We start from the raw sequence: 26543 nt of genomic DNA, 5'->3' as shown, positions 1-26543 counted from the left end.
AATGAAGTCTTATTTCAAACCACGAGAAAACACAGCCAAATGTGCCCCTGTCCAGCCTACATTTTATAGTTCCCCGAAAGGCAAAGCCCAGAGGGAGGGAGGGAAAGAACGAAGAAGCCGAAGGTGGACTAGGAGAGGAGGTGGTGGGAAGGAACTGAGGCGCCAGGAGCAGGGTGTGGGGAGGTGGGGCGGGCGGGTCTGGAGCGCCCGGGAGGCCGAAGACGGGGCGAGAGCGCGCCGGGAGCTGAGCCGCGATCCCCCTGCCTCACTTGCCCCGGCCCTGCGCCTCCCTCAGTTCCCTCCCCCTTTCCCTCCCTCTCTCCTCTTCCTCCTCCTCCTCCTGCCGCCGCCGCCGCCGCCGCCGCTGCCAGACCTCACCAGCTCAGACCCATCTAGCTTCTCTTTGCATCGCACACACCTGGACTGGCTCGGGCTGGAGGGCAAACGCATCTTTGCAGGTAAGAACCCCCTGGGGTGTGGGGGAGTGTTTTTAGTGCTTGGACCGAGCCGCAGCCGAGCGCAAAGGTCCGAGAGTGCCTAAGTTCATCAGTGGGCGCTGGTGAGAAGCTAGGACTTGCACTGGGGAGTGTGAGCGCGACTCTGCTGGCAAACAGGTCCGAGTGTCTCTCTGCACCACTTACAACTTTAGGTGTCAGGTGTGGACACGTGTGTGTGTGTGTGTGTGTGTGTGTGCACTTAGAGGGAAGTGATATTCCAGAATAGGAGAATTCCTCCATCGGAAGCGATCCACGCAAATAAGCTTCTGTTTGCAACAATGCGCTATTTCTTCGCTCATCGTGGCATGCATGGCCATCTGCAAGTTTGCCTGGACGTCAATACGATTTGATAGGTTTCAGATTGTGTGGTTGTGGGTATGCATGCCTCTCAGCGTGAAGGTGCCCTAAGCCAAATCTCAAACCCTTCAAGAACCGAGTTAATTGAAAGTAGGAGCCCTTCTATTCTGCGGTTCGGATCCCTGGAGGTCGGTAGGCTCCTGCAAAGAGGCTGGAAAACACCTCCGTGCTGGCCCCCGCGCCCCCAACCTCCCCCTCCTCCCCAGGTCGGTGCTATCCTGCTGCCTTTCCCTCTGCCCTCTGCTTGGAGGTGGAGAGGAGGAAGCGGGGGAACTGTGAAAAAGGGAGCCAAGCACTGCGATTTGCTTATCTGCTTTGCGTGGGACTTGTAAGGCAATATACCCTGGTTAGCTGGGGACCTCTGGGAAAACTCCTCGGGGAGAATTTGTGCGGGGGAGGAGGGAGCTGCCAAGAGAGGACTCTCCCGAGATGGGTGGGTAACGGGGGGCGGGGGGGGGAGCTTAGGAGAGCCCTACAAAAATCCTAAACTAAGGAAACGTGTTTTTGCTTCCCTAGGGTCTTTGTTGGGTTTTTGCAGTTGATTATTAGAAAGACAGTGAAAAAGCTTTAAGAAATCTGAAGTTGTGTTGAAAATAATACACACACACACACACACACACACACACACACACACACACACACACACAGAGTTCCTCTCCCCAAAAGACTAGCAATGAATGCCTATTATCTCCTTTGAAATCGATTATGGTTCATTCTCCCTCTAGGTAAAATATGCGATGTAGAACTACATCACACTCCTTTATGACTGGAGACTTTGTTTATGTAGATCTGTCAGCCAAGTGACACATTGCACGGTGTCCAAAGGGTTCCTGCCGGGTTTTGTTGTTGTTGCCTTTAGTGTCTAGTTTGACCCAGGGAAAGGGTGGGGTAGAAGATTAGAAGGTTAATTCTCCATATGACAGGGTAGAAATTCAGAACCATTCTCCTTTAGAAGTTACATCACATCCCAAGTCTTGTCCTTGGAAAAGATATTAAAAGGCCATTTGTCTTGTGTTTCCTTTGAGATTCAGGATGTTGAAAATACTCTTCCTGACCACTTTGACTCTTGCTCTTGTAAGGTCACAGGAGACTGAGGAGACCATCACATACACGGTAAGGTTTGATGGAATTTGACATCACTTCAATTTATAGAGATTCGGTGACACAAGAGAGATAGCTACCTCTGACTGCAGATGTAGGATTACTCCCAATGGTCTTTACCATGATGTGTGTGATGAATTAAACAATACTACCTTGGGGGCTGACCTTTCAAAAGTTTATTTACATCACGAACTAAGATAAGAACTAAAACAATACATTAGCCATTATTTATACATAGTAGACATATTCATTAAACCAGAAAAAAACTTGAAAGGGTAAGTAGGAAATCATACACTAACTGATAAAGTCTCAGGTTGCTCCCAATGAAAATCAAACTTAAGGAACTTTACTGTAGTACCTTAGATCATGTATACATCTAACTGGCCTTTCTCATATGAAGGGACAATAATTTATTAAATATTTCATAGATTATGTGTGTTTAATATTGCCAACAGCAAAGTCAAATGTTTTAAGGATTTAAAGTCTCCCACTAGTGAGAAACTTTGTGTTAGTCAAAGCCTAATGTTGAGTAAAAAGTTGCATTAAAATATATTTTGTGCAAACAGGTTATGTGAAATTTTTATTAGAATACATAACATTTCTAGTAGTTCTTTGAGAAAATAATTGTATGGCTATGACCAATGGTTAATAAAATATTGGAAATATCTTCTCACTCCTCCCATTGCCGGGAATTGATGTGGTAAGAACAGAGGAGGGTCGGGACTGCCTTACTTCCGGTAAGTTTTTCACCCTGCTTGTGTTTTCTGCTTTCTAATAATCAGTATTATGAGGAGAATAATAACATTTACCCTGGCTTAAAAGATTCTAAACATAAACAGATTCTAATTTGCAAATTTAGTATATTTTCTCCAAATACTGTGGAAATTTTTAAAATTTTCTCGAAAGTGAGCAAGTATCTTACTAATAATAAACATCTCACTTTTTCAATACTATATAAACTTCAAAATGTTAATTTTCATCTGGCAAAGTGTCTTTGTGTTATTCAGATTAATTGTAATGAAACACAATTTGATATAAATGGCATTAATTTAATGATCAACTAATAATTTCTTCCTCTCCTGGGACTAAGCCAGGTCAGAGAAATACTAAATGAGTGCATCTCCTTTTTTTTTAATCTCTAGACTTTACTGTTCATTTATTAATTCAGTCCAAAATCACTCTTTCAGAAAACTAAATTTGCTTCCCCTTTATCCAATTATTTAATAAAAGACTGTTGCTTTAATAAATCAGTTAATATAAACTAAAGAATGTAAATGAATATTTATCATTTTACTTATACTGTCTTTTATCTCATTTTACTAATCACCTAAAACTTTATCAACCTTAGCAGTCATATCTGTGGATTTTTTAAGGTTACATAATAATTTCAAGTTCTTGATTTAGAATTCACTATTCATGCAAAATAGAAGACTTCCTAAGTGCAACAATACCCTTTTTGGACTAAATCTACACTTGTTCTGACAATATTGTTGATATCTCACATTAATACTAGATTTAGAGCAGTTTATGCTTAATATCAGCTCATTATAAAACATATTAGTGGCAAGTACTTAAAACTAACTGGGAAAGCATTTTCAATTTTCATACCAATTACTTGAGTGAATCAGCTTTCTCTCATTAAGAGGATACTTAAAAGGAGTTCTCCTTATCTGACAGATATTTCTATGTTACCCATCCTTGCTATAACCACATTTCATTAAACAGTTATTATCGACTCCTGGAGGATGATGGGGTGAGAGGAGTATAATTTATTCCCCTTATACAGTGTACACAATAAAGCAAGACAATAATCAATCTCAGGTTAGTTAGAGAAGATTTGAAGATTGGTTTTGATCTGGTTCTTGAATGGAGAGAATCAAAGAAGTTGACAGTGAAGAAATGAATTAATTTTATGAAATAACATGAACAAAGGCATAAACAAGGGAAGATACAAAATGTTCAAGAAATAATGAAGAGCTCAGAATAACTCATCCAGAGTATTAAAGATAGAGAAAGGAGACTGAACAAAATGGAATGGATTAGACTAAAAGGGTTGAATTAAATGGTAAATTGAGATGGCAGTTCACAAGTTTTTGGGCAGAGAAGTGATGTGGTGATGAGTGTTTGAAAACTATTATACTGGCAGGTTTATAAAGGATTGTTTGTTGTTCAGTCATTTCAGTCATGACTGACCCTTTATGACTCCATTTAGGGTTTTCTTGGCAAAGATAGTAGAATTGCTTGCCATTTCCTTCTCCACCTCATTTTACTGATGAGGAAAATGAGACAAACAGGGTTAAGTTACTGGCCCAGGGTAACACAATGGTTTAAGTATCCATGGTCGGATTTGAACCCAGGAAGATGTCTTCCAGATTCCAAACCCAGAGCTCTGTCCACAGTGCCACCTAGCACCCTGTATAAAGTATGACTTTAAATTTTGCTCAGTGTTTTACATGTTATCTTATCTGAACCCTTTAACACTGGGAAATAGAAGACATAATCTGGGGATCCAGATATGAAGACTCATGAATGATGCTATGATTATAGGATAGGAACATATTTGAATAGGAGACAATGATGTTAAAAAAAATTAGCAGAACTTGGTGAGTAGTGAGGAATTTAGGATTAGTGGAAGAGTCAGAATAACTAGGATATCAGGAGAAAAATGAAGTCACTGACAGTATGGGGAACAAAGACTGGTTTGGAAGATCATATGATATGGTTAATTTTCACATTTTTTAAAATTTATTTATAGCAATGGGGTTAAGTGACTTGCCCAAGGTCACACAGCTAGGCAATTATTGAGTGTCTGAGGTCAGATTTGAACTCAAGTCCTCCTGACTCCAGGACCAGTGCTCTATCCACTGCACCACCTAGCTATCCTGTTTTCACATTATTAAGCTAACAGTATTTGCAGGATATCCATCTGTAGGATATCTACCTGTAGATAACTACAGATATATAAATGGAGAGATGGGGAAAGATTGAGTTTGTAGATGTAGATTTAGAAATTATTTAAAGAAGTGATCATAGAAGGCAAAAGAGTAGATGTACTCTCCAAGAATATATATCTAGAGGCAAAAAAAACCCAGAAAAAATGAACTTTGGGGGAATTTCCACAGTGAGAGGGAAAAAAATTAACAAAAGAGTGAGAGAAATTAGTCAAAAAATTAGGAGGAAACCTGAATCATCAGTATGATCAGTCAAATGAAGAAGTGACCAGTAGAGTCAAAATTAGAACTAAGAAGAGACAATCAAATCTGGCTAATAAAAGGCATGCCCAGTTTGCATGCTTACTTGACTTCTTTCCAGATAGTTAATATAGTTCTCAGAACACTCATCAATGATCTATGAATCCATGACAGAGGGCACATAAATTGTCACTATAACATAAAAATGACATTTCAGAATGTTTCAAGGGAAAGTATGTAGTAATTAACTATTTTATGGACTCACTTTTTGATGTCTCATACACAGCAATGTACAGATGGCTATGAATGGGATCCTGTAAGACAGCAATGCAAAGGTAAATGAATTCTAAAAGCTTTATATATTAACTTAGCTTTCCATTTTTCCTTTCATGAGCAATTTATTTCATTTCTATAATTTATTATTGTGAAAAAGTATGATGCAAGTAAGGAGACTTAGATTTTTATGTTTGACAAGATCCTTGTAGTTACACATTCTGAGAAGTGCCCTAATTATAAGAAAGGTTTTTTCCCACTAAGAATATTCCTCATTTGTATTATTACCAACTACAGATATTGATGAATGTGAAATTGTCCCAGATGCCTGCAAAGGAGGAATGAAATGTGTAAACCACTATGGTGGCTACCTCTGCTTACCTAGAACAGCTCAAATTATTGTCAATAATGAGCCACCACAGCCTGAAAGAACCCCAGAAGTACCTGCAGGCCGAAACAATTTTGTCATTCGAAGGACCCCAGCTGACCCAGAACGCATGACTTCCCATTCTCCTCATCAGATTCAGTGTGTATCAGGGTACGAACCAAGTGAGCAGAATGTGTGCCAAGGTAAGTGTTCATTCCTTTTTAAACATTAAAGTGCTTACTTTATCATCACTTTATAATGAGATGGGGTCATAAAGATAACTATTTTATTAGTGGGTATCAATTTATTCATATATAATTTGAAATAGTACTATTCAACAGAGTGTCACTCTTATATTTTCAATACATTTAGTTTAGTTTTGTTTTGTTTTTCCAAACTATCCACTAACTTCTTTCCTGTTCAGGAACAGGAACCATATTCCATGCTGCCATTGAATGATCTCTTATGCTACCCCACATTTATCTCTATATTCTAAAAACTTTGATTTAACCACATTTCACTCATATCACTTGCTCAACTGGCAATATTTTTGGTTTGTTTTTATAAAGAGTGCTCATCTCTGTGTCACTGTGGTAACAATAATAAAGTTAAACTTGCAAAGTTGATAAGAATCTGGCGTTTTGAAGAGATGGAATCTATTCACCAAAAAGCAAGGTTGTGGGGATAGATTTTTGTGACTCCTTTCCCCTTTCCCTTCCTAAACACAATCCATTTAATTGTGGCTAAAAGCCAATTGTTGCCCATCTGAACAGTGAGTGCCTTGGAGGCAGGCTGTTCCAGTAGACCTTATCCCTAATTGTGTAGATATGATAGGAGCTTGACTGAAATCAGGACAAGCTGAAGAACGTATAACTACAAGCATCTTGTCAAATACAACAATCTACAAATACAATCATCTGCCTATGACTTAGTGCTGCTGTATAATTCATTTCCATTCTCTAGCAACATGAAGCTGGGAGAACAACTACCTTCCAGTCATTCATAGTCAGGGAATGTACCAATGCCCTTGAGAGAGTATACTGCTTTGCATTGTCCTAAATGTGAAAGGAAGAATATGACTATCATATTAAGTATTCTCAGTCCTATCCCCAGAACCACCTATGAGATTGTTTCTCATTCAGTAGTATTTGATCATTATGACTATTCATTTAATGTATGTGTCCTACTCAAAAGATATTGCAATTTAGAATGCCCCATTCAGTGAAGGATCAACATCTGTGAAATCCATCAAATTCTGTCTTTTTTTTTATTCTAAAGTACTCCCACATCATGTACTGACTAGGAAAAGGATTGTGTCACTTTTCAGAGGATTCTTCATATTAGCATCTGTTTTTTGTTACTTTCATGAGTCAGTATTTAAATATTGATGATGAATTCTTAAACATCTGCATGATGTCTAGTATATTTAATTCAAAGATTATGTCGCATGGGATGGAAATTAAACTGATGAGTTGATAATGTACATTATAGTGAAGTCTGAAAAGTGTCTTGATTTTATTGCAAACATATCAATTATTCTACCATACATAAATTGATAAGCTTGATGTGGATTTTACTATAACTTTTTTTCAAAAAGTAACTCACTTTTATGAGTACTAGATTTTTTCAGTACCCAAAGTTTTAGGTACATTTGTGTCACTATGTCAATCAGATTTTAAAAAAAAGAGATAATTCCCAGTGCTTTGTAAAATTATTCATTCCAACTAGTAAGTTAGTAAACCATCTACAGGGTTCATATAGACTTGAACAAGAAAAAAAAAGGGACAGAGAGGCAGTTATAATTAAGCACTCCTAGTATTAAAACTCATTCAAATGCTTAGTCATTAGTTATATTGCAAGGTCACATTTGATTTTACTGATGAGAACACACCTAAATCATATCTTGTTTTCATTGAAAAATTTATTCTCAACCATTTAAAAATACCCAAAAAATACACCTTCACAGTACTTAGTTTGGGAAAAACTTAATTTGTAAATTAGAATCATTAAATACTGCACTTTAGCATGAACCCAATAAATAACTGCTGAATGAGTGCACACTAATATTTCCAACTAAAAAGATTCTCTCTCTAATCCATCTTGTAAAAAAAAAATATGATGGGTCTGTATAGCTTTCAAACAAGATTAAAAGTCTTTTGGATGACTTAAGGCTTAAATTGGATTTCTTCCCACTTTACAGTTTTGCAAAACTTCTATAAATGTGGATTTACTTAATTGTTGTTAAAAGGAGGTTATTTCATATGATAACAACTGGCTAATCTGTCAAGGGAATCTGACTAACTTAAGAAGAGTCACACTTAGGCTTGTCTTATTATTTAATCAAACCTGCAGTCCAGCTTCTTCTAATTGCCTACAGATGTATGACATTCTCATTCCAGTCCAGCAGCACTAAATAATATTTTATAACCAATGTGAACATGTGGGGACCTCTGTTTAAAACAATAGTGCACTCTAAGGACCTATATTACTGACATCATATTGGAGTTTGAAGAGCCTTCTGCTTTAATAAAGATACCCACTCCCTTTAAAGTATTGCCTGGTTGTGCCTGGTAATACAAACACTTTTACCATGAGCTGCTGCCTTCAAATGAATGAATGAATGAATGGATGCCTAAGGATGAGTCACACTGGCACTAAAAGTATCTCTCATTTCCCCTTAGATTTTTCAACAGGTGGAGTTAATTGGCACATAATGTTTTAAAACTGAGAACATTTTATAACTTTATTTTCTGATAAGATCATACTAGCTTCCCACTTAAATAAATTCTCCATTAGGTTTTAGTTATCAATTTTAATTCAAAGTTTTTAGTAATGTAAAATAAGGTATTATGCATGCTTTTTGATATTCTAGCTTAGATATACTTTTTTTTTAGGTTTTTGCAAGGCAAATGGGGTTAAGTGGCTTGCCCAAGGCCACGCAGCTAGGTAATTATTAAGTGTCTGAGACCAGATTTGAACCCAGGTACTCCTGACTCCAAGGCCGGTGCTTTTATCCACTGCGCCACCTAGCCACCCCTTAGATATACTTTTTATTTAGTCATCAATGTATTTAATGAAAGTTATCAGTTGAATGAAAGTCTTATAAAATCTGAATATATGGGGCGGCTAGGTGGCGTAGTGGATAAAAGCACCGGCCTTGGAGTCAGGAGTACCTGGGTTCAAATCTGGTCTCAGACACTTAATAATTACCTAGCTGCGTGGCCTTGGGCAAGCCACTTAACCCCATTTGCCTTGCAAAAACCTAAAAAAAAATCTGAATATATAGTGAAATAAACTATACATTTCCACTTTTATTTTATTTTTCTAATTTTTTTTGTTTTCATAGGAAAACAAGAGAATTTAAACAGCATACTATGTGAATAACAATTCTCAGTAGCAGCAACCCACAGAAAGATTTTCCAATAAAAGAAGTTGTATATATATATATATATATATATATATATATATATATATGTATATACATATATGTATATACATATATATATAGTAGATAAATTTCCCATTACCACAAATTAGATTTTTAATATATATTCTTTTACCAAGTTAATTTTATATTACTCTAACAAGAGCTAGCATATGTATACATTTGTATATACACATTGATAAATATACGTGTGTGTGTGTGTGTGTGTGTGTGTGTGTGTGTGTGTGTGTTTCACTTGAAGGTATACCAATCACTTTCCAAATATCTCATTTTATCCTCACAACAATCATTGGGAGGTAGGTACTATTATTATCCCTACTTTACCCATGAGGCAACTAAAGAAAACAGGTTAATAAATTGAGCTTCTAAATGGCTGAGACTTGATTTGAAACTAGATCTTCCTGATTCCAGGTTCAGTATTTTATCTAACCTAGCTATTTTAACAGCAATCTACCTCCAAATGCATCAAACAGTAAAGGAAATCAAGCTGCCAATTATACTCGTTTTGCTCGTAATTAAGCTTTTATGTAGTTCTCAACATTTTTATAATATAGCAAAACATATGATGACAATGTACCCCTTCAGTTAAACTGAAAATACCAGTTAAGACTGAGAAAGAATTTCTGTTCTCAGTCTTTTTTTTCTGTTACTCATAACTTTTTCAAAAGATAAAGACTTGATTGTGAAAAATGAAACAAAATTATCAAACCACTGACTGATGGGAGAAAAATAGACTGTGACCATGGCTGGGGGAGGGGGAAAGGAGGAATAGGCAATACATACGTTACATACATAGACTTATATATATATATATATATATATATATATATATATATATATATATATATATATTTCTTTCATCTAATGATTTAATTAAAAGAAACAGATATTTTTGCAGTAGCTAATTAGGCCAATCCTAAATTTTGTTCCTATATACAAAGAGCTTTTGAACAGAAGTACTACTGTCCTAAGATTCAGGAAAGTAGTCTTGAGCTCTGGCATTGTCACCCTGGCAGGGTGGGCAAGTCTAGTGGGAACACTGCTGCCAAGTGACTTGGGCAGCATGAGGCTACCTGAAGAATGAAGAATAATTGAACCTTAAAAGAGAAAGAGGGAGAGTGCCAAAGATAAACTTTACCTTAGCCACAGTTTTGCCCAAGGTTGACCTTACTGCAAACTTGTCTCAGGGCTTCAAATATTAGTTGACCATTGTTCACAGCAATTAAAAGCCCCTCTGAACACCCTAATTGTCTAATTGCTCCCAGTCTTAACCTATCCAAATGTGATGCCATGTAACTAGGGTCTAGGGACCCAGATTGCCTCATTTTGGCATCAGCCAGCCCTAGACCTCAATGACTGGTATCATTTGTTGAGTTTTAGGTTTCCCTCAATCCCAGAGTCCCCCCTTCACACACCCCAACCCCAAGACTAAGTAGACTACAGTACTTTCCTCCCAACCCTCAACCCTACCCACATCTTTCCCTAGTTTTCCATGACCATGCCAATTTCTTGTGTCTAGAAGATTTACTAGAAAGTACTATAGTGGAGTCTATCAATCTATCAAACTTGTCAGTCAATTAAGCACTTACTGTACAATCAGATGATGGAGTGGATAGAATACCATCCCTGGAGTCAGGAGGACCTGAGTTCAAAGCCATACTTATGTGTGACCTTGGGCAAGTCACTTAAACTTGAATGACTCACATCCAGGGCCATCTCCGAGCATTCTGATCCATATCTGACCACTAGACCTAGATGGCTCTGAAGGAGAAAGTGAGGCTGGTGATCTAGTACAGCACCCCTTCACTTAAATACAATTCATGTACATGTCAAGGCATCTCTTGTCGGTCAATCCAGGCTCTGTGCTAAGCACAGCAAATACAAGCAGAAAGATAGATTGTCCTTGCCCTCAGGAAGCTTACATTTTAATGGGAGAAGACAATACATAAAAGAGAGCCAAAAGCCAATTTGGGGAGTGGCAGAAAGCTAGGGAGTGCTTGCCAAAAAAAAAGAGAAGGGACTTTTTTTTTCTTCTAGAAGGACCACATTTCTCCATAATGGATTCATCTTAGGGCAGTTTCCTCTCATCTGCATTTCCCCTAGTTGGGCTTTCCACGGAATTCCTTATCCAAACACCTGGAGAGGACTGTCTTTATTCCCCTACTCCCTTCCTCCTCTGAAGGTCTCCACATTTGAATAACAACTCTCACCTTAACTTCCCACCTCCTTTCTCTCTACTTCTTGATCTCTTGAAGCAAGTTTATCCCCTAATATATAGCTGTCACCACTTCTACATATGACAGTCTGTCTGATTGTTGTCCTTTGTAATCAAAGAAGACCATGACATCAAATGAATGATGACATGACTTGCACTTTATGTTGATTAGAGTGAAAGGAATGTTGTGCAGACCTCCTTCTCACTGCCTTTACCAGAACCAGTATCATACCATTGTTTGATGTAATAGGAAACAAGACTTGTGGTGTTGGCCTGGTTGCTGTGAGAGTCTTTGACTTTATGGATGTGGGTCTCTCCTATATTAGTGATGCACCACAGTGCTCCAACTGGCAACAAATTGGTGACAATACAGTATATCTCAAACCTGTCTCTCAATGTCCTAATCGTGAGCTTCCTCAGTACTCTTAGCTGAATGTTCCTCAGGGTCAAAATATTTACTTTGAAAATCAGAGTGTTTAAAGCAGACCTGTGTCACCTGGATGCTCCAGTCAGTCTAAGACTACATGACCCTGGTCTGGTTCTGGCCCCTCTAAATCTGGTCCTCCTTGCCCATACCTTGTAGTTCTCTCCAACAAACACAATCTCTTGCTAGTTAGTTCACAGAATCTATATGCCATAGAATTAAACCCAGAAGGGACTTGAGATCATCGAGTTTAATCATATTCTCCACATAAGGAAACTGAGGCACAGAAAGATTAAATGACTTCTAAATTCCTAGTCTTAAGCAGCACTACCTCTCACATATAATATTGACTATAGCAAATAAAAATTAGATATATCTGGATGATGAGTCATTGATTTTATTTGTAACCTTTCCATTTCACACTAAATTTTTTTAAGAAAGATTTTATTTATTTTGAGTTTTACAATTTTTCCCAACTTTTGCTTCCCTCCCCCCACCCCCCACAGAAGGCAGAATGTTGGTCTTTACATTGATTCCATGGTATATACATCAATCTAAGTTGAATGTGATTGAGAGAAATCATATCCTTAAGGGGAAAAAAAGTATAAAAGAGCAAAATTACATATTAAGATAACGGGTTTTTTAAATTAAAGGTAATAGTCTGGTCTTTGTTCAAACTCCACAATTCTTTCTCTGGATACAAATAGTATTCTCCATCACGGATTTCCCAAAATTGTACCTGATTGTTGCACTGATGGACTGAGCCAGTCCATGAAGGTTGATCATCACCCCCATGTTGTTGTTGTTAGAGTATACAGTGTTTTTCTGGTTCTGCTGATCTCGCTTAGCATCAGTTCATGCAAATCCTTCCAGGTTTCCCTGAATTTCCATCCCTCCCTGGTTTCTAATAGAACAATAATGTTCCATCACATACATATACCACAGTTTGCTAAGCCATTCCCCAGTTGAAGGATATTCACTCAATTTCCAATTCTTTACTAACACAAACAGGGCTGCTATGAATATTTTTGTACAAGTGATGTTTTTACCCTTTTTCATAATCTCTTCAGGGTATAGACCCAGTAGTGGTATTGCTGGATCAAAGGGTATGCACATTTTTGTTTCCCTTTGGGTGTAATTCCAAATTGCTCTCCACAAGGGTTGGATGAGTTCACAGCTCCACCAACAATGTATTCACCCTAAATATTTTTAAATTCTACATAGGAAAATTGAATAATCAAAGAACCATCACAATTTTTTCTTATTCTCAAAACCCTCAGACCTCCCTCAACTTAGAGGGTTGTTTTGCCACATTAACCATTCGAGAGCTCTACCTAGAAATTCTCAAATCCTTTCCATCGACTTCTTTTACTCCTAGGACTGCATAGTACTGAGCCATGTTATTATTACCTATGTTATCCTGATTAAATCCATAACCTCTCTCTGCCTCAGTTTCTGCAACTATAAAAAGTTGGTGGTGGACTTAAAGGATCCTAAGGGCCCCTCTAGTCCTAGATCTATGGTCCTGTGATCCTGAAAACAGTAGTGCCTCTTAGTAGCCTAGTCCAAATAATGGTCTTGAATGACGAATAGGCCAAAATGAACATCTTACTCAAAGCTTCTGCCTGTAACAAGAGATTGCTAGTTATATAAATGCCAGATGAATCAGTTCTTCCTATAGTTAATTCACACAGGACATCAATGAAAAAAGGAAAACAATCATATAATTCAGTGTATAACAATATGTAGTACATTATGATCCCAGAGAAGTTTCCTTGGATTACCTTAACATTCAGATCAATCACACTGAATAAAATATAAAGACAAAAACAAAAGCCATAAAAAATATATAGTTATTTACTCTTTTAAACATTGTTTTCCTTTTAAAAGAACAAAAACAAACATTTAGTATCCAAAAATACTTTTATTGCTGTTATTTAGTAGTTTTGAACATGAGTCTGACTCTTTGGAACCCCATTTGAGGGTTTTCTTGGCAAAGATATTGGATTAGTTTGCCTTTCCTTCTCACTTTACAAATGAGGAAACTGAGGCAAACAGGATTAAAATGACTAGTCAACGTCACACAGTTAGTAAGTGTTTGAGGCTGGATTTGAACTTGGGAAGATGACTCTGATTCCAGGCCTGTTTGTGCTACCTGGATGCTCCAGATAGGGACAGAGGTGGGGAAGAAAGATTATCTAGGAAAATAAGTTACAATAAGGAGTGGAAAAGTGTAGTAAAAGAGGAATATTCATATATTCAGTGGTGTCAAACTCAAGTAGAAATAGGACAACTAAAACTTACATAAGGACACCTACTAGCTATATATTGACTTAGAAAACTACATATTCATATTATCTTTGTTTTGTTTTATTTTTATTTATTTTGTTAAGTATATCCCAGTTACATGTTGATATGATTTTGGAACATTCAAGAGTGTTATATGACTCTCTGGAAGAGTAGTTTGTCTAAGCAACTTTTGTTTCATCAAAGTAATCTGGAGATCAGCAAATTAAAGTGCACAATAGCAAATGATATCTCTCCATTTTATTCTTCTCCTAAGAAAAAATAAGCCTTTTTCCTAGGGAAGTAGATCTTTGGACTCTCTGAGAAAGGTGTGAAGATTGAAGAAACTTAGGCATTAGGAATTAGCAGCATTGTATCCCTGCTAACACACCCTATTTATTTTCAAAATTAACACTTCTAGTAAGAGTACTTGTAACATCTATGTTTCTGCCAGTGTCAATAAAGCACATAGTCATTCATTAATTGTCATCAGGGAAAATAATGTAAAAAAAGTTGAAGTCATTTCTTTTAATTAGTGATCTGAAGAAGCCTTTTGATACAAAAGTATACTTTTTAATTATGTCATAAATGAAAATAAATTAAATTGGACATTTATGTGCTGAATATTATCTCTGGAGATAAAAAAAATGAAATACCCCCTTCTCTCAAGGAGTTTCCACTCTTCTGGGGTACTACAAGCACTGGGGTACACATATCAATAAATTAAAGTAACTTGAGGAGGGGAGTATGACAACTAGGAGGATTAGGAAACATTTCACAGAAGTGATGACATCAATGGAAAACTAACCTTCAGACAACTAAAATCTAAGGATTCCCCCCATATTCATTTTATTTATTGGTTTTTAAAAACTAAATTATAATAGCAATAACTGAATATATATAAAACACTTTAATGTTTCAGAATACTATATATATATATATATATATAATATATATATATACACCTCATTTCATTTAACCCTCATAATTACCCTTTGAACTGATTCTATAAGGGTTATTATGAGGAATCTGTGGCTTAATAAATGAATTGTCCAGAGCCTCATAGCTATTATAGCCTAAGAGGAGAGATTTTTTAATGCAGGTCTTAGCCAAACCTGGCTCTCTGTCCATGTTCCCTAAGCATCAAGTTATCTATTTGCTCATATAAATGTTTCCTTTCAAAATTGAAATAAGTTGCCAGATTAAGTGATAAAGTTCTTTGGTGCCTTTATTCACTTTCTCTTAGTACATTTTTATTTCCCTATGACCCTGCAATACAGAAAAAATCTTATTAAAACTTACATACTTTTCCTAAACCAGGGAAGGTGTGTCAAAACCTGATAAAATATGGAAGATATGGAAAATCTAGAGAATTCCAAAGAAAAGGCACAGGATGGTTTTCCTGAACAATTTTCTCTAAGTTCATCATATTTGACTGAAAGTACTGAATTCATAGAACTTTGGAAGTACTATTTATTATAGAAGTGATTTTTAGCATCTATCATTTCTCATTACATTTGCCACTATTCTACTTTTCTAGGTCTTATAATCAAAATTAGATAAGGTTCTTTTATTTAAAAAAGCAGAGTATGAGAGTTCAAATACAAAATACTGCCATTTTCAAATATAAAAGAAAATGATCCTTATGGGAAGTTTGCCTGTTAATAAATGAGTCAATCTGCAAACTAATATATTGTGTCTAGACTCAAGAGAGAATTAAATCAAAGCTTTGATTCAAGGCCTTCTTTAATTAATGGCTTTTAAATCTTTAATTCATTAAAATGAACAAAAACCCTCTTAATTATTTAAAAGTAAAATCTGCTGACATGATTTTTGTTTAAATGAACTTCATTGCTATGGGGTTGAATCCTGAATTAAATTTGTTTATACTTGGACCATTCCACATGGACCCTTTCAGGGGGTCAGAATATCTAGGCAGTAGCACCCTCCTTACATACATGTGAAAACTTCTGTTAGCTGTACCCTTTCAGATTGGTGTACAAGAAAATTTTAATACAAACTGAAAATGCACATTCTGATTCATTTATAAAATCCCCAATTAAATGAAAATTTTCTTCTCCCAAGTTCACACACAGTATTAAGTTGGATATTCATTGATTGATGGATTTTTACCATCTGTGACTAAGGAGTAATTTAAAAGCTCAAAAAGCCTACCCTCTGGTAAAAAGTCTATGATGTTAAGCAGATTATCCTCAGTGATTAAATATTTTATGCCCTCTGGGATCTCCTATTATCTTTTGATATTTCCTTTACAGACATAAGAAAGCTAAAATATTGTTTTGAAAAGGAAAGAAGATCTTAGTCAACCTTTTACTCTAAAAAAGAGAAACTTGAGCTAACATGTAGGGTGCTTCTTAGTAGTTGAAAAAGTCCCTCTTTGACTTCTTTAATTTGCAACTTAAGTTACCGAACAATACAGAAAAGATTTTTTAAATTACAGTGTAACCAAGTAGTTTAGTAAGGTTATCATTTCCAAATAGTTTTCTACATTGCCTTGCTGTTGATACACAATAAGATTGTTGTAATCTAGTTAGCTCAGATCATTTTTTGAAGGGAAAATGCCTAATTTTTGGTATGTGTAATTACATAGTATAGCAAAAAGCTTTGAAATCAGAAACTTAGTATACTAAGGGGGAGGGGGAACTCTGCTATTATTGAGTAAATTATAGTATTCACAAAAAAAGTATTGAAACATGCAATACAATGAGTGTTTATCATACTTAAGGCATCTCAATGCTTTTTGTTAATTAAATTTTTCTGTTCTTAAAAATTCATTAAATCTTTACGAATTATAGATTTTACTTTTTAGGATTAATACTATCAACCATGGAATGTTAAGTTAAAGAAGTCATAATCATCAATTCTGAAAACTTGATGTCATATTTTAAAAGTAACTTTTTAGAAATTTTTAATTTATAATTTTATTTCACTTTAAAATAGTTATGTTTATTTAGTGATTTGCCGTATAATTATAAATAAAAGCAAGATTGGGAATTTCTCAGAAAAACTACAATTTTCCTTCTAGTAATCCAGCCTTTACTTCAGGGAGGTACAAACAATTCTAGAGGGAAAAAAAAGAGCAGAGGTAAAAATACTATCAAGAGATGGTTTAGGAAATAGGAGGGAAAGATGTTGGCAGAATCTGTTTATTCATCCTTTTCCTTGACTCTGAACAGAAATTAGCACTATTAGCACTTCTCTTTGATTCTCTGTACTGGCTACTGAGTTCTGACTTTGCCAATAGTCTGACTTCAAAAATCTGAGCTACAACTCAGATATTCTGAGAATTTATTAAAAACATGTAATTAACTCCCTAAAGCAAGGCAATGAGGTTTTTGGATATAGCAGTGAACATCTAAAAAACCAGCAAGTTGCTGTCATCTTTTTGTAATCCAATAAATTTTTTTTTCATCAGTGTGACACAAATAATCTGCTATCAGTAGTTTTTTCACTTTTTTGTTGTTTTTCTAGTCATGCTGAAGAGTTGTGGAGTGTAATTTTTTTCAGCTGCTCCCCCTTAAAATAAATGATATAAATTTATTAGATGATCTCTGGGAGTTAGGAATTCAATTTATGGTTTATTCACAGAGAACAAATTTAGAGTTGAAAGAAACCTTGATTATAATCCAATAGGCATTTTACAGATGAAAGAAAAGAGACTCAGAAAGGTCATACAGGGAGTCAATGGCAGAACAAGGATTTGAACTGGGTTCTCTAACATCAAATCCAGTTGTTTTTCTATTATTCCATGCTAATTGTTCTCAAAAAGGCAAGTAATCTCCAGGGGGAAGTCAAACTCAACCTTGGCCTCAATGCACCTTTCATCTTGTCAGAGTAGGATATCCAATTTCAAAGAAAAGAAGAGACATCAAGTTTAATTATGATTGACTGTTTACAATTGAGTTGTCAAGCATCTGAAGAGTTTATTTGCTGTATCATCTGTTCAGTTTTGTTAAAAGATTTATTTTCTAATAATGGGAGATGAGTCTTGTTAAAACTAGTTAATGCAATCTGTAGAATGAAGTCTCATCACATAATCGTAGCAATGAGAAGCAGATTTTAGTAAAAACTGAAAGCCTGGATAACCTCAGGAATGTGCAGTGGTCTTTGCTTATTATTACTTTCTCTAGGAGAAAGCCTCAATATTTTGTTTTCAGGAATCAACAAGTTGTCCAGCCTATAGAGACTCTCCTTACACTTGCTGAATTATTGGCACAGTTCTCTTCTTAAAACCAAAGAGTAAACTGAATTTTTCCCACATATGCTTGGTTTTGCCCAACTGAGCAAACATATAATTTATTCTACATCTAAAACTCATCTGCATGTTTTTCCAGGCAGTACCTATAAATTGCATGCTAAAAAATAAAGCTGCTCCAAAATTAGCAGAAGAAATCATGTCATTACAAAACATTTAGCCACAATTGTAGCCTTGTAGCATAACTTAAATAAATGATTGCAAACATTTAATAAGGCTGAGGGTGAAGAAATTATATGAAAAGGAAGCACAGTACACAGATGCTAGTCTTAGCATGGATGACTTATTGCTGTAGTTTCCAGATGGCTAGAAATTTAAACTAAGAACAGACCAGTTTATCATGCCATTTAATCATACCCTGACCAGATTCAGAAACTTTTGAATAAACACATTAAAAGAGTGTGTGCTTCTTAAGAAGGAATGCATCTGTTAAAAGCTGTTAGATACTAAATAATGAGTGATCAAGAATAAAAAAAATCAACTGGATAGGGTGGCATTTTGAAAGACTGTCATTTGTTAATTAATACAGTATTTCATGAACTCTTGATTTCGTAGATGTGTAACTCCCTCCACATGTACAAATTACTACCTTTTTTGTTTTAGTATGAGGTGATCATGACATCATAGAATCACAGATTTAGAACTAGAAGGTACCTCAGATAGCACTTAGTCCAAACACTACATTTTACATATGAGGAAATGAACCACAAGGAGGTTGGAGTTACTTGCTTAAGGTCATTCAGGTGGAAGAATTAGAGACAGAATTCTTTCTCCAGGTCCAGTGCTCTGTCTTAAATACCATTCTGCCTCACTGATCTTAAGTATAGGCACTTAATTCAATTAAAGACAAATATTAATTGAAATTCAAAGAAAAGATACTGTGTTAGGGCTTATGGAAAATACAAAGCATAAATAAAGTCACCTTTAAAGGTCAATTGAAGAAGGATTCCATGTGAACAGAAGTTGAACATGGATCAGTCCTGAGAGATAAATGCCATTCTGAAGGGATGGGTGATGGCCTCTGCTGCCCTTAGCCATTTGAAAGGCATTTGGGTTCAGATTCCTGAATCTAGAATGACTGAGACAGACACAATGAGACATCCAGTTCAGGGTCCAGTGAAGTCAGGCTCAAGCTCAGGGGAGTGTACTGACAGAGAAGAACAACATAAAATGCTGAATGACAGGTTGGCTTTGTCATACTATTGAGGGCTTGTCACAATTGTCCCATATTGTTGGATGTGCATCATGAGATAGATTAACTTTACCTTTACGGCAAAAGATTATCACCAAAAATCACTGAATTGACAATTAGTCTTTTGAGACACAGGTGTGGATGTACTATGTTGTTGCTAGTTGCCACCAGAAATCATATACTAGTGCTATTCCTAGCATCCTTGGGACACCATGGTACATTGCTGATATGGATGGGAAACCATATGCATAAGGCCAGCATCCAAACATCATCAGAAGTTCTATTTACTATTGATCAGGTCATGAAGTTAAACAGTTCTAGAAAGGCAAGTAAGAAAAATGTCTTTGTACTAAAATAAACATGATGTGCAAGTCATATCATCATATTCATGCTCCTCTTGGATTATGAGGGCAACTATCTTATTTACTTATTTTTAGCAGAGCATCTTGGAAGCAGCCTAAGCACAGTGCCAAAATACTTGTTCTGGCGGCACAGAATTTATTATTAGTCAATAAGCATATATTAGTTTTATATATGCATGCATACATATATGTGTATGCATATGCATATATATACACATATATATGTGTGTGTATATATATATATATTTATTTATATATATACTGTTTGCCAGATACTATACTAAGGACTTGGCATACAAAGTAAGGTTAAAATATAGTCACTGTCCTCAAGGAGCTCACATTCTAATGGAAAAGATAAGATGCAAACATCTAAGTCCATGTAAGATATGAGCAATGTAAACATGAGATAAAATCAGAAGGTATTAGCAGGTGAGGATGAAGGGAAGCAGGATCAGGAAAGAACTGTGTTTTTAGGTAAGAAGGAAGCAGTCAGTAGGCAGATTGAAGAGTAGTGAAAGGATGGGGATGATAAAAGAGAAAGTCTTTTTTGAGAACACAAGATGGAGTGGGATCAAGGGTACCTGTAAAAAGGGTTACCCTTGGCAACAAGAAAGACCATCTCAACATGTGACACAGAGATGAAGGAGAGGTAGTGAGGGAGGATGTCTGAGTGAGGTGAGATGAGGAGAGGAGGACTCTTGGCAAATGGTCTCAATTTTTTCAGTGATGAATGAGGCAAACACCTCAACTAAAAGATTTGGGGGAAGATTGTATCATGGGAGATTTGAAGAGAAATTAAAAAGTTGGAATAGCTGCTAGGGTGAATGAGCTAGGGATTCAATTAGAGAGGTGTAAAAGCATTGCTAGGCTACAATGAGGACCCAAATGAGATAATAACACATTAATTTATAGTGGACCCAGTCAGCCTGAAATTCTTCAACCATAGCTAAAAAAATAAGCTGAGTATCATTTTGTGAATAATGTAATTTTATAATTGATAAATATTTAACTTTTGTTATTCTCCATGAGTATTATTGAGATATTTTCTCCCAATTAAGAGTGGAATCCATTCTCCCTGATTTTTTTAATTGTAAGGCCCTCAAATATAAAAATAGTCATGCTTAAAAAAGTGCTAATCTGCCAAGGTCACCAGCTGCCTGGTAAACAATGGTGGATGATGAAGTTGATGCAGTATGGCAGAGTGAAAAAGACACAAACAGTCAATAACATATTATCAGAGTCCTATACTAAGTATTCAGGATTCAAATACTGTCAAGGAGGTCTCATACTAGAAAGAAAGTTCAAAATCTAAATTCTAGTTATGACTTTACCGTTAATAAATGTGTGATAAAAAATTACTTAACTAACTTATTTAGGATTTAGTATTATAAAACTAATTCTTAAAAATTTTGGTGAAAAGAGTCCAATGAAGTTGTTTATTTAAGATTCATCTAGTTATTAGAACAGTTTTGAACTATTTCTGAGGAAATGACCTGCCCAGAGGGAAGGGATCTACCTTCCTCAGGGACCAAAGAAGTCAAAAGGAATAGACTCTAGACCTGGCATAGGGTTGATACTTGTAAAAAAGGTCTCACACTAGAAAGAAGGTTCAAAATATAAATTCTAGTTATGACTTTACCATTAATAAATGTGTGACAAAAACATTACTTAACTAACTTATTTAGGATTTAGTATTCTAGAACTAATTCATAGAAATTTTGGTGAAAAGAGTCCAATGAAGTTATTCATTTGTATGTACCATACTGAAGTCAACATGCAGAATGGACTTGCCATTACTTTTTTGTATATTCTCTCCCTCAAATTTCCATGCAATAAATTCATTTTTTCACTCCAAAAAATTGCTTTACATGGTAGAAAGAAACATATGCTGAAGGAAGAAAAAAGAGAATAGATTATGGATTACTTTTAGTCCATATAATAGTGGCAAGAGACCCTAAAAATTTCTCAAGGCTGCTTTTCATTTCTTGTTATTCACAATCCAAATTTTAAATATCTAAATAATATCTGTTCTAAGTTAACTAATTCTAATTTATTTGTAAAACATTTTGTACCCTCCATCCGAGATCCCTCAAAAAAAAGTGAGCACCATTTTAATGAGCATTTCTATCATACCTACATTGAAAGCAGCTATAGCTCTAGACTATTCTGTGATATTTTAGTTTTATAGTTTTTTCTAAAATTTATCTCTTTTCTAATATTTCCAAGTTTGTAAACACAGTAGTACAAAACTCAATTATTTAAAACCAGCTATAGAATTCTTAAAATGGCTTAGCTTTGAGATAATCAATCAACAAGGATTTATTATTCATGGTTATACTAAGTATTGTGGTATGTGCTGGTATATAAACACACAAATGAAATAGCCCTTGCCATCAAGAATGTTCACAGATAAGAACATATATGACTTATATCCATCAACCAACAAGTGTTTATTTTTTCCCAACAAGTGTTTATTAAGTGACTACTGTATGCTAGGCATTGGAGATATAATGAAAACAGTAAATCATTAACATATATTTTGAATCTTACATTCTAATGCTATGAAAAATAAGGACAAAATGATAGGGGATTGACAATATAAACTGAGGGAATAAAGAAAGGCTTCTTGAAAAAGGTAGCTCTTAAGTTGAGTCTGAGGGGACTAGGAGTTCCAAGAGATAGAAGTCAAGAGGGAAGGCATTCTAGGCATGAGGAGTCCCTCTGCAAAGACACAGAGATGGGAGCATAGATTGAATGAAGATGAGTAATATAGTCAACATAGAAGTATAGTCTGGAGCCAGATTGTGAAGGATTTTAAATGTTAAATGTTTTGTTTAACATTTAATATTTTAACCTAAAGTTTCTGTTTAAATCTAAAATATAGAAAGCCATTGAAGCTTCTCAAACAGAGGAATAAGATGGTTAGATTTTCATTTAGGAATATTAGTTTGATAGATTGAAGAGCAGAGACTGGAGAGTGGGAGATCAATTAGGAAGACTATTTTAGTAGTCCAAATGAGAATATAGACTACAGCAGTTTTTATATGAGTAGAGAGGAAAGTAGATAGATGTGAGAAATACCAAGAAAATAAAATTGATAAGGTTTAGAAGTTAATTGAATATGGAAGGATGAATAAGAAAGTCAAGGATGACTCCTAGGTTGCCAATATGAGTGACTGGAATGATGGTGGTGATCTTGACAAATTCAGGAAAATTAAGAGGAAAGGTGAATTTAGGAGGAAAGATAATGAGTCCTATTTTGGACATATTGAATTTGGGATACCTTTGGGACATCAAAGTGGACAATTCAATAGATAGTTGAGTTGTAGGAATGGAAATTAAGAGAGAAATTGGAATTAAATGTGTAGATTTAGGAGATGTCTGCAAGGAAGAAATTGAATTCATGAGTATTGATGACATCATTGAGGGAAAAAAATTTAAATGGCAGAGGGCTCCAGACAGAACTCTGGGATTCTCGTATGCAGAGAAGATGTGACAAGAGGATGAAACCAAGGACAAGACTAAAAGGCAAAAAAGAGAATCATGTCAGAACAGTGTCACAAAAACCTGGTGAAAAGAGTATGTCCAAAGTGATAGTCAACAATATCAAAAGCTAATGGGGGCGGCTAGGTGGTGCAGTGGATAAAGCACCAGCCCTGGAGTCAGAAGTACCTGGGTTCAAATCTGGTCTCAGACACTTAATAATTACCTAGCTGTGTGGGCTTGGGCAAGCCACTTAACCCCATTTGCCTTGCAAAAGCCTAAAGAAAAAAAAGTTATAAAAAAAAGATAATGAGTAATCTTACTAACTAATTCTATTTGGAAAAACTATCTTGCTTCAATCCACATATCCAGTTGTCTGAAAATACTATTAAGTCAGGCCTTCAACAAAATTCAGTTTTTGTCAAATCAATGTTATTTCAGCATACAGGGAATTTTTTGTTGTTTAAAGTATATCTCCCACTGAACCAAGGTCCCATTAAGACTGAATATGTTGTACCTTTTCAGGAACAGCTAGTTCAAAACCTGATGCCAAAAGATCCCTGATTTCATAATCTAACAAGAAAAAATAATCCAGCATAAATTTTCAGAAAATGTTTTGAGTCCAATTATTCATTCAAAATTAATGTCTTTCTTCCTTGCCAAGTTTTAACTCATTTATAGTTGTATTTATATGCAAAACACACACCCCATTTATGTAGAGAACTAATATATCTGAAATTATAATGACTAAAATGGTATGATAAAGGATAAAAATATATGATAAAAATCTTTCTCTAGATTGGATTCTCTGCTAAATATGATGTTAAAGCTCCAAAGTGTTATGTTTTAATCTATCAAAAGAAAAAGGGGCACCTTGGACAGCTACCATACAGTCTTTCTCAGTCAGTACTTCTAAAATTACTATTAAATGTCCAAAAGGTCATCCAATGTAAAATATCTTCAAAATTGCTTTTGATAGAGACAAAAATGTTACCTCAGAAGACATAAATTTGCCTCATTTCAGATAATGAATCATCATTATCCAATTTCTTTAATTTTGTTCTTAAGAGTTACCCATGTCAGCCCTCACAGGCAAATGTGCATTTCTTTCTGCAAAATATTTTTTATTGAGCATTGAAACTATAGAAGAACTTAATATGATAAAAAAATAAAATAATAATGTTCTAGTATATATATCTTAGTTTTTTATTCTTTGGACTTATAAAATTTTTATCATCAGGAGTCATTTTGGAACAGAATTCCATTCACTGAGCAAGGATAAAAAAAATCTAGTCATTCATGATAAATTAATCCTCCTGTTTAGTTGTGCACTGACCCTGCTTTTCTGTTTCAAATATCAGGTCAAGGAATAAGCAGGAGAACTGTTAATCACAAAGTTCAATGGCATGAGGATATCTTTTGACCACTTCCAAAGTCTTACCAGGACCTTATTTTTCCTTGCTGTTTTTATAGTTTTTAATAACATTTTAATTATAAAGTAATTCAAATAATCCACCTACCTCAAGGCAGTTCTTTTTCCTCATTAATTTACCCATCCACCATAATCTGCTTTCTTGGTCCTGTTCAAGAAAATATCTAATTTCTCATAATTTTATTTACAAAATGTCTCCATTTGAAGACAATTTGTAGTAATCTCATAAATCATAAATAATGTGAAGTTTGTGTGGCTATTTTTTTTAACTCTTACAAGGAGAGATTTTTATGAATAAGTTTTAAACCTTATGTTAAATTTAGAATGCTAACAGCATTATCTTACAGGTTTGACTTTATAGTGGATTCTCATTAGTCCATGAGTATTTCTAAATATAGCCGTAATCCTTTCTAAAGTTACTAGGCATCTTTGATAGCTCAGGTGATTAGAAACTGTTGGTATGATTATCTAACATGATCCCCTTTTGTCTTAATAAGAAAAAAAAATCAATGAGAATTTATCCATCTCACTTTGGGATTAGCTCAGATTTACACTAGTTTCATTGTTTAACATTTTTCGATTGTCATAGATTCAAAAGAATATTTTCTGTTCTCTCATTCATGTCCCAAAATTATTCTACTAAGTTCATAAATTTTAACCCTCAACTAAACCTTACTTTGTCTCATAGGTTTCTTTGAGTTATTTGCTTTCTTTAATAATTATAAATGGAATTTATCATATTGTTTGAAACTCAGCAGGGAAAGTCTTGCATCTTTTCTGCCTAAACTAGTTAAGTTTCTGTTTAAATTTTAAAATTATTCAAGTAGGCTCTACATCTAATCTGGGCAAAGGTTTTGCTTATCAGGAAAAATATTTCATCAAATTTTCCTGGAGGAAAAAAAAAGAACTATTTCCCCTCCTATCAGTTAAATAAAACCTTTAACTACATAACTAACATTTTAAAAGTTAAACCATCCATTTGCAGAAGAATCAAAACTAGTTGCTGGTAACTAAATGACTTAAGTGCAGATCTGAATATGGATAATTTTTTTCAATGTATATTCCATAGGGTTGTGTTGGATATACTATTTCCTTCCCCTTCTTCTGAATGATTTTTGCAGCACTCTACTAAACTGGTTTGCAGAAATATAAATCCAGGGACTAGTAGACAAAAACCAAAGGATGCTGGAAAAATAACCATCATTTTGTCAGTCACCAATGGAGTTAGGAGCAAAATATAAAATATAAGTCATTACATATAACCTAGTATGAGCTTCTTACTTTGGAATATGACAGCATAAAGATTATGGGAAAATAAGAAAAAGAAAGTCATAGAAAGGAGAATACCAATACTGCAAAGAGAAAATAATAGAACTAAGAGGATGATAGATAGAAAGAAATATTATCCACCTGCAATGAATCCTAGTGGCTATATCTAAGTTCTGTCAAATAACCTTATGGCTATTCAATTCACCAAGCATATATTTAGTGCCTATTGAATACCTAGATTAGTGATGAGTATACAAAGATAAAAATGAAACAGTGCTTACACTCAAGAAGCTTATATTTTACTAAAATATAATTATCAAGATCCACATTTTCATGTACAAATCTTTTTATGAAATAGGCTGTTTAAAAGCAA

General features: G+C 35.1%; 1 protein-coding gene across 4 annotated transcripts in view; it reads left to right on the top strand.

Moving 5' to 3' along the window:
* The first annotated feature begins 323 nt into the window (after window positions 1-323).
* EFEMP1 (EGF containing fibulin extracellular matrix protein 1) overlaps window positions 324-26543 on the top strand; it is a 77299-nt gene continuing 51079 nt past the window's right edge. Inside the window, exons 1-5 of one of the 4 annotated variants that reach the window (XM_074206491.1) lie at window positions 324-458; window positions 1886-1967; window positions 2666-2692; window positions 5433-5481; window positions 5717-5989. In XM_074206491.1, the coding sequence (XP_074062592.1) occupies window positions 1887-1967; window positions 2666-2692; window positions 5433-5481; window positions 5717-5989 (430 nt within the window). In that variant the 5' untranslated portion in view covers window positions 324-458; window position 1886. Of the gene's footprint in view, window positions 459-1879; window positions 1968-2665; window positions 2693-5432; window positions 5482-5716; window positions 5990-26543 lie in introns of those variants that run through there. The other 3 variants (XM_074206484.1, XM_074206507.1, XM_074206499.1) reach the window with 3 other exon arrangements.

The sequence above is a fragment of the Macrotis lagotis genome, chromosome 1 (genome assembly GCF_037893015.1).
Source record: "Macrotis lagotis isolate mMagLag1 chromosome 1, bilby.v1.9.chrom.fasta, whole genome shotgun sequence".
NCBI lineage: Eukaryota > Metazoa > Chordata > Mammalia > Peramelemorphia > Peramelidae > Macrotis > Macrotis lagotis.
Note: the sequence above shows the minus strand (reverse complement) of the source record. Positions and strands in the feature narration are given on the sequence as shown.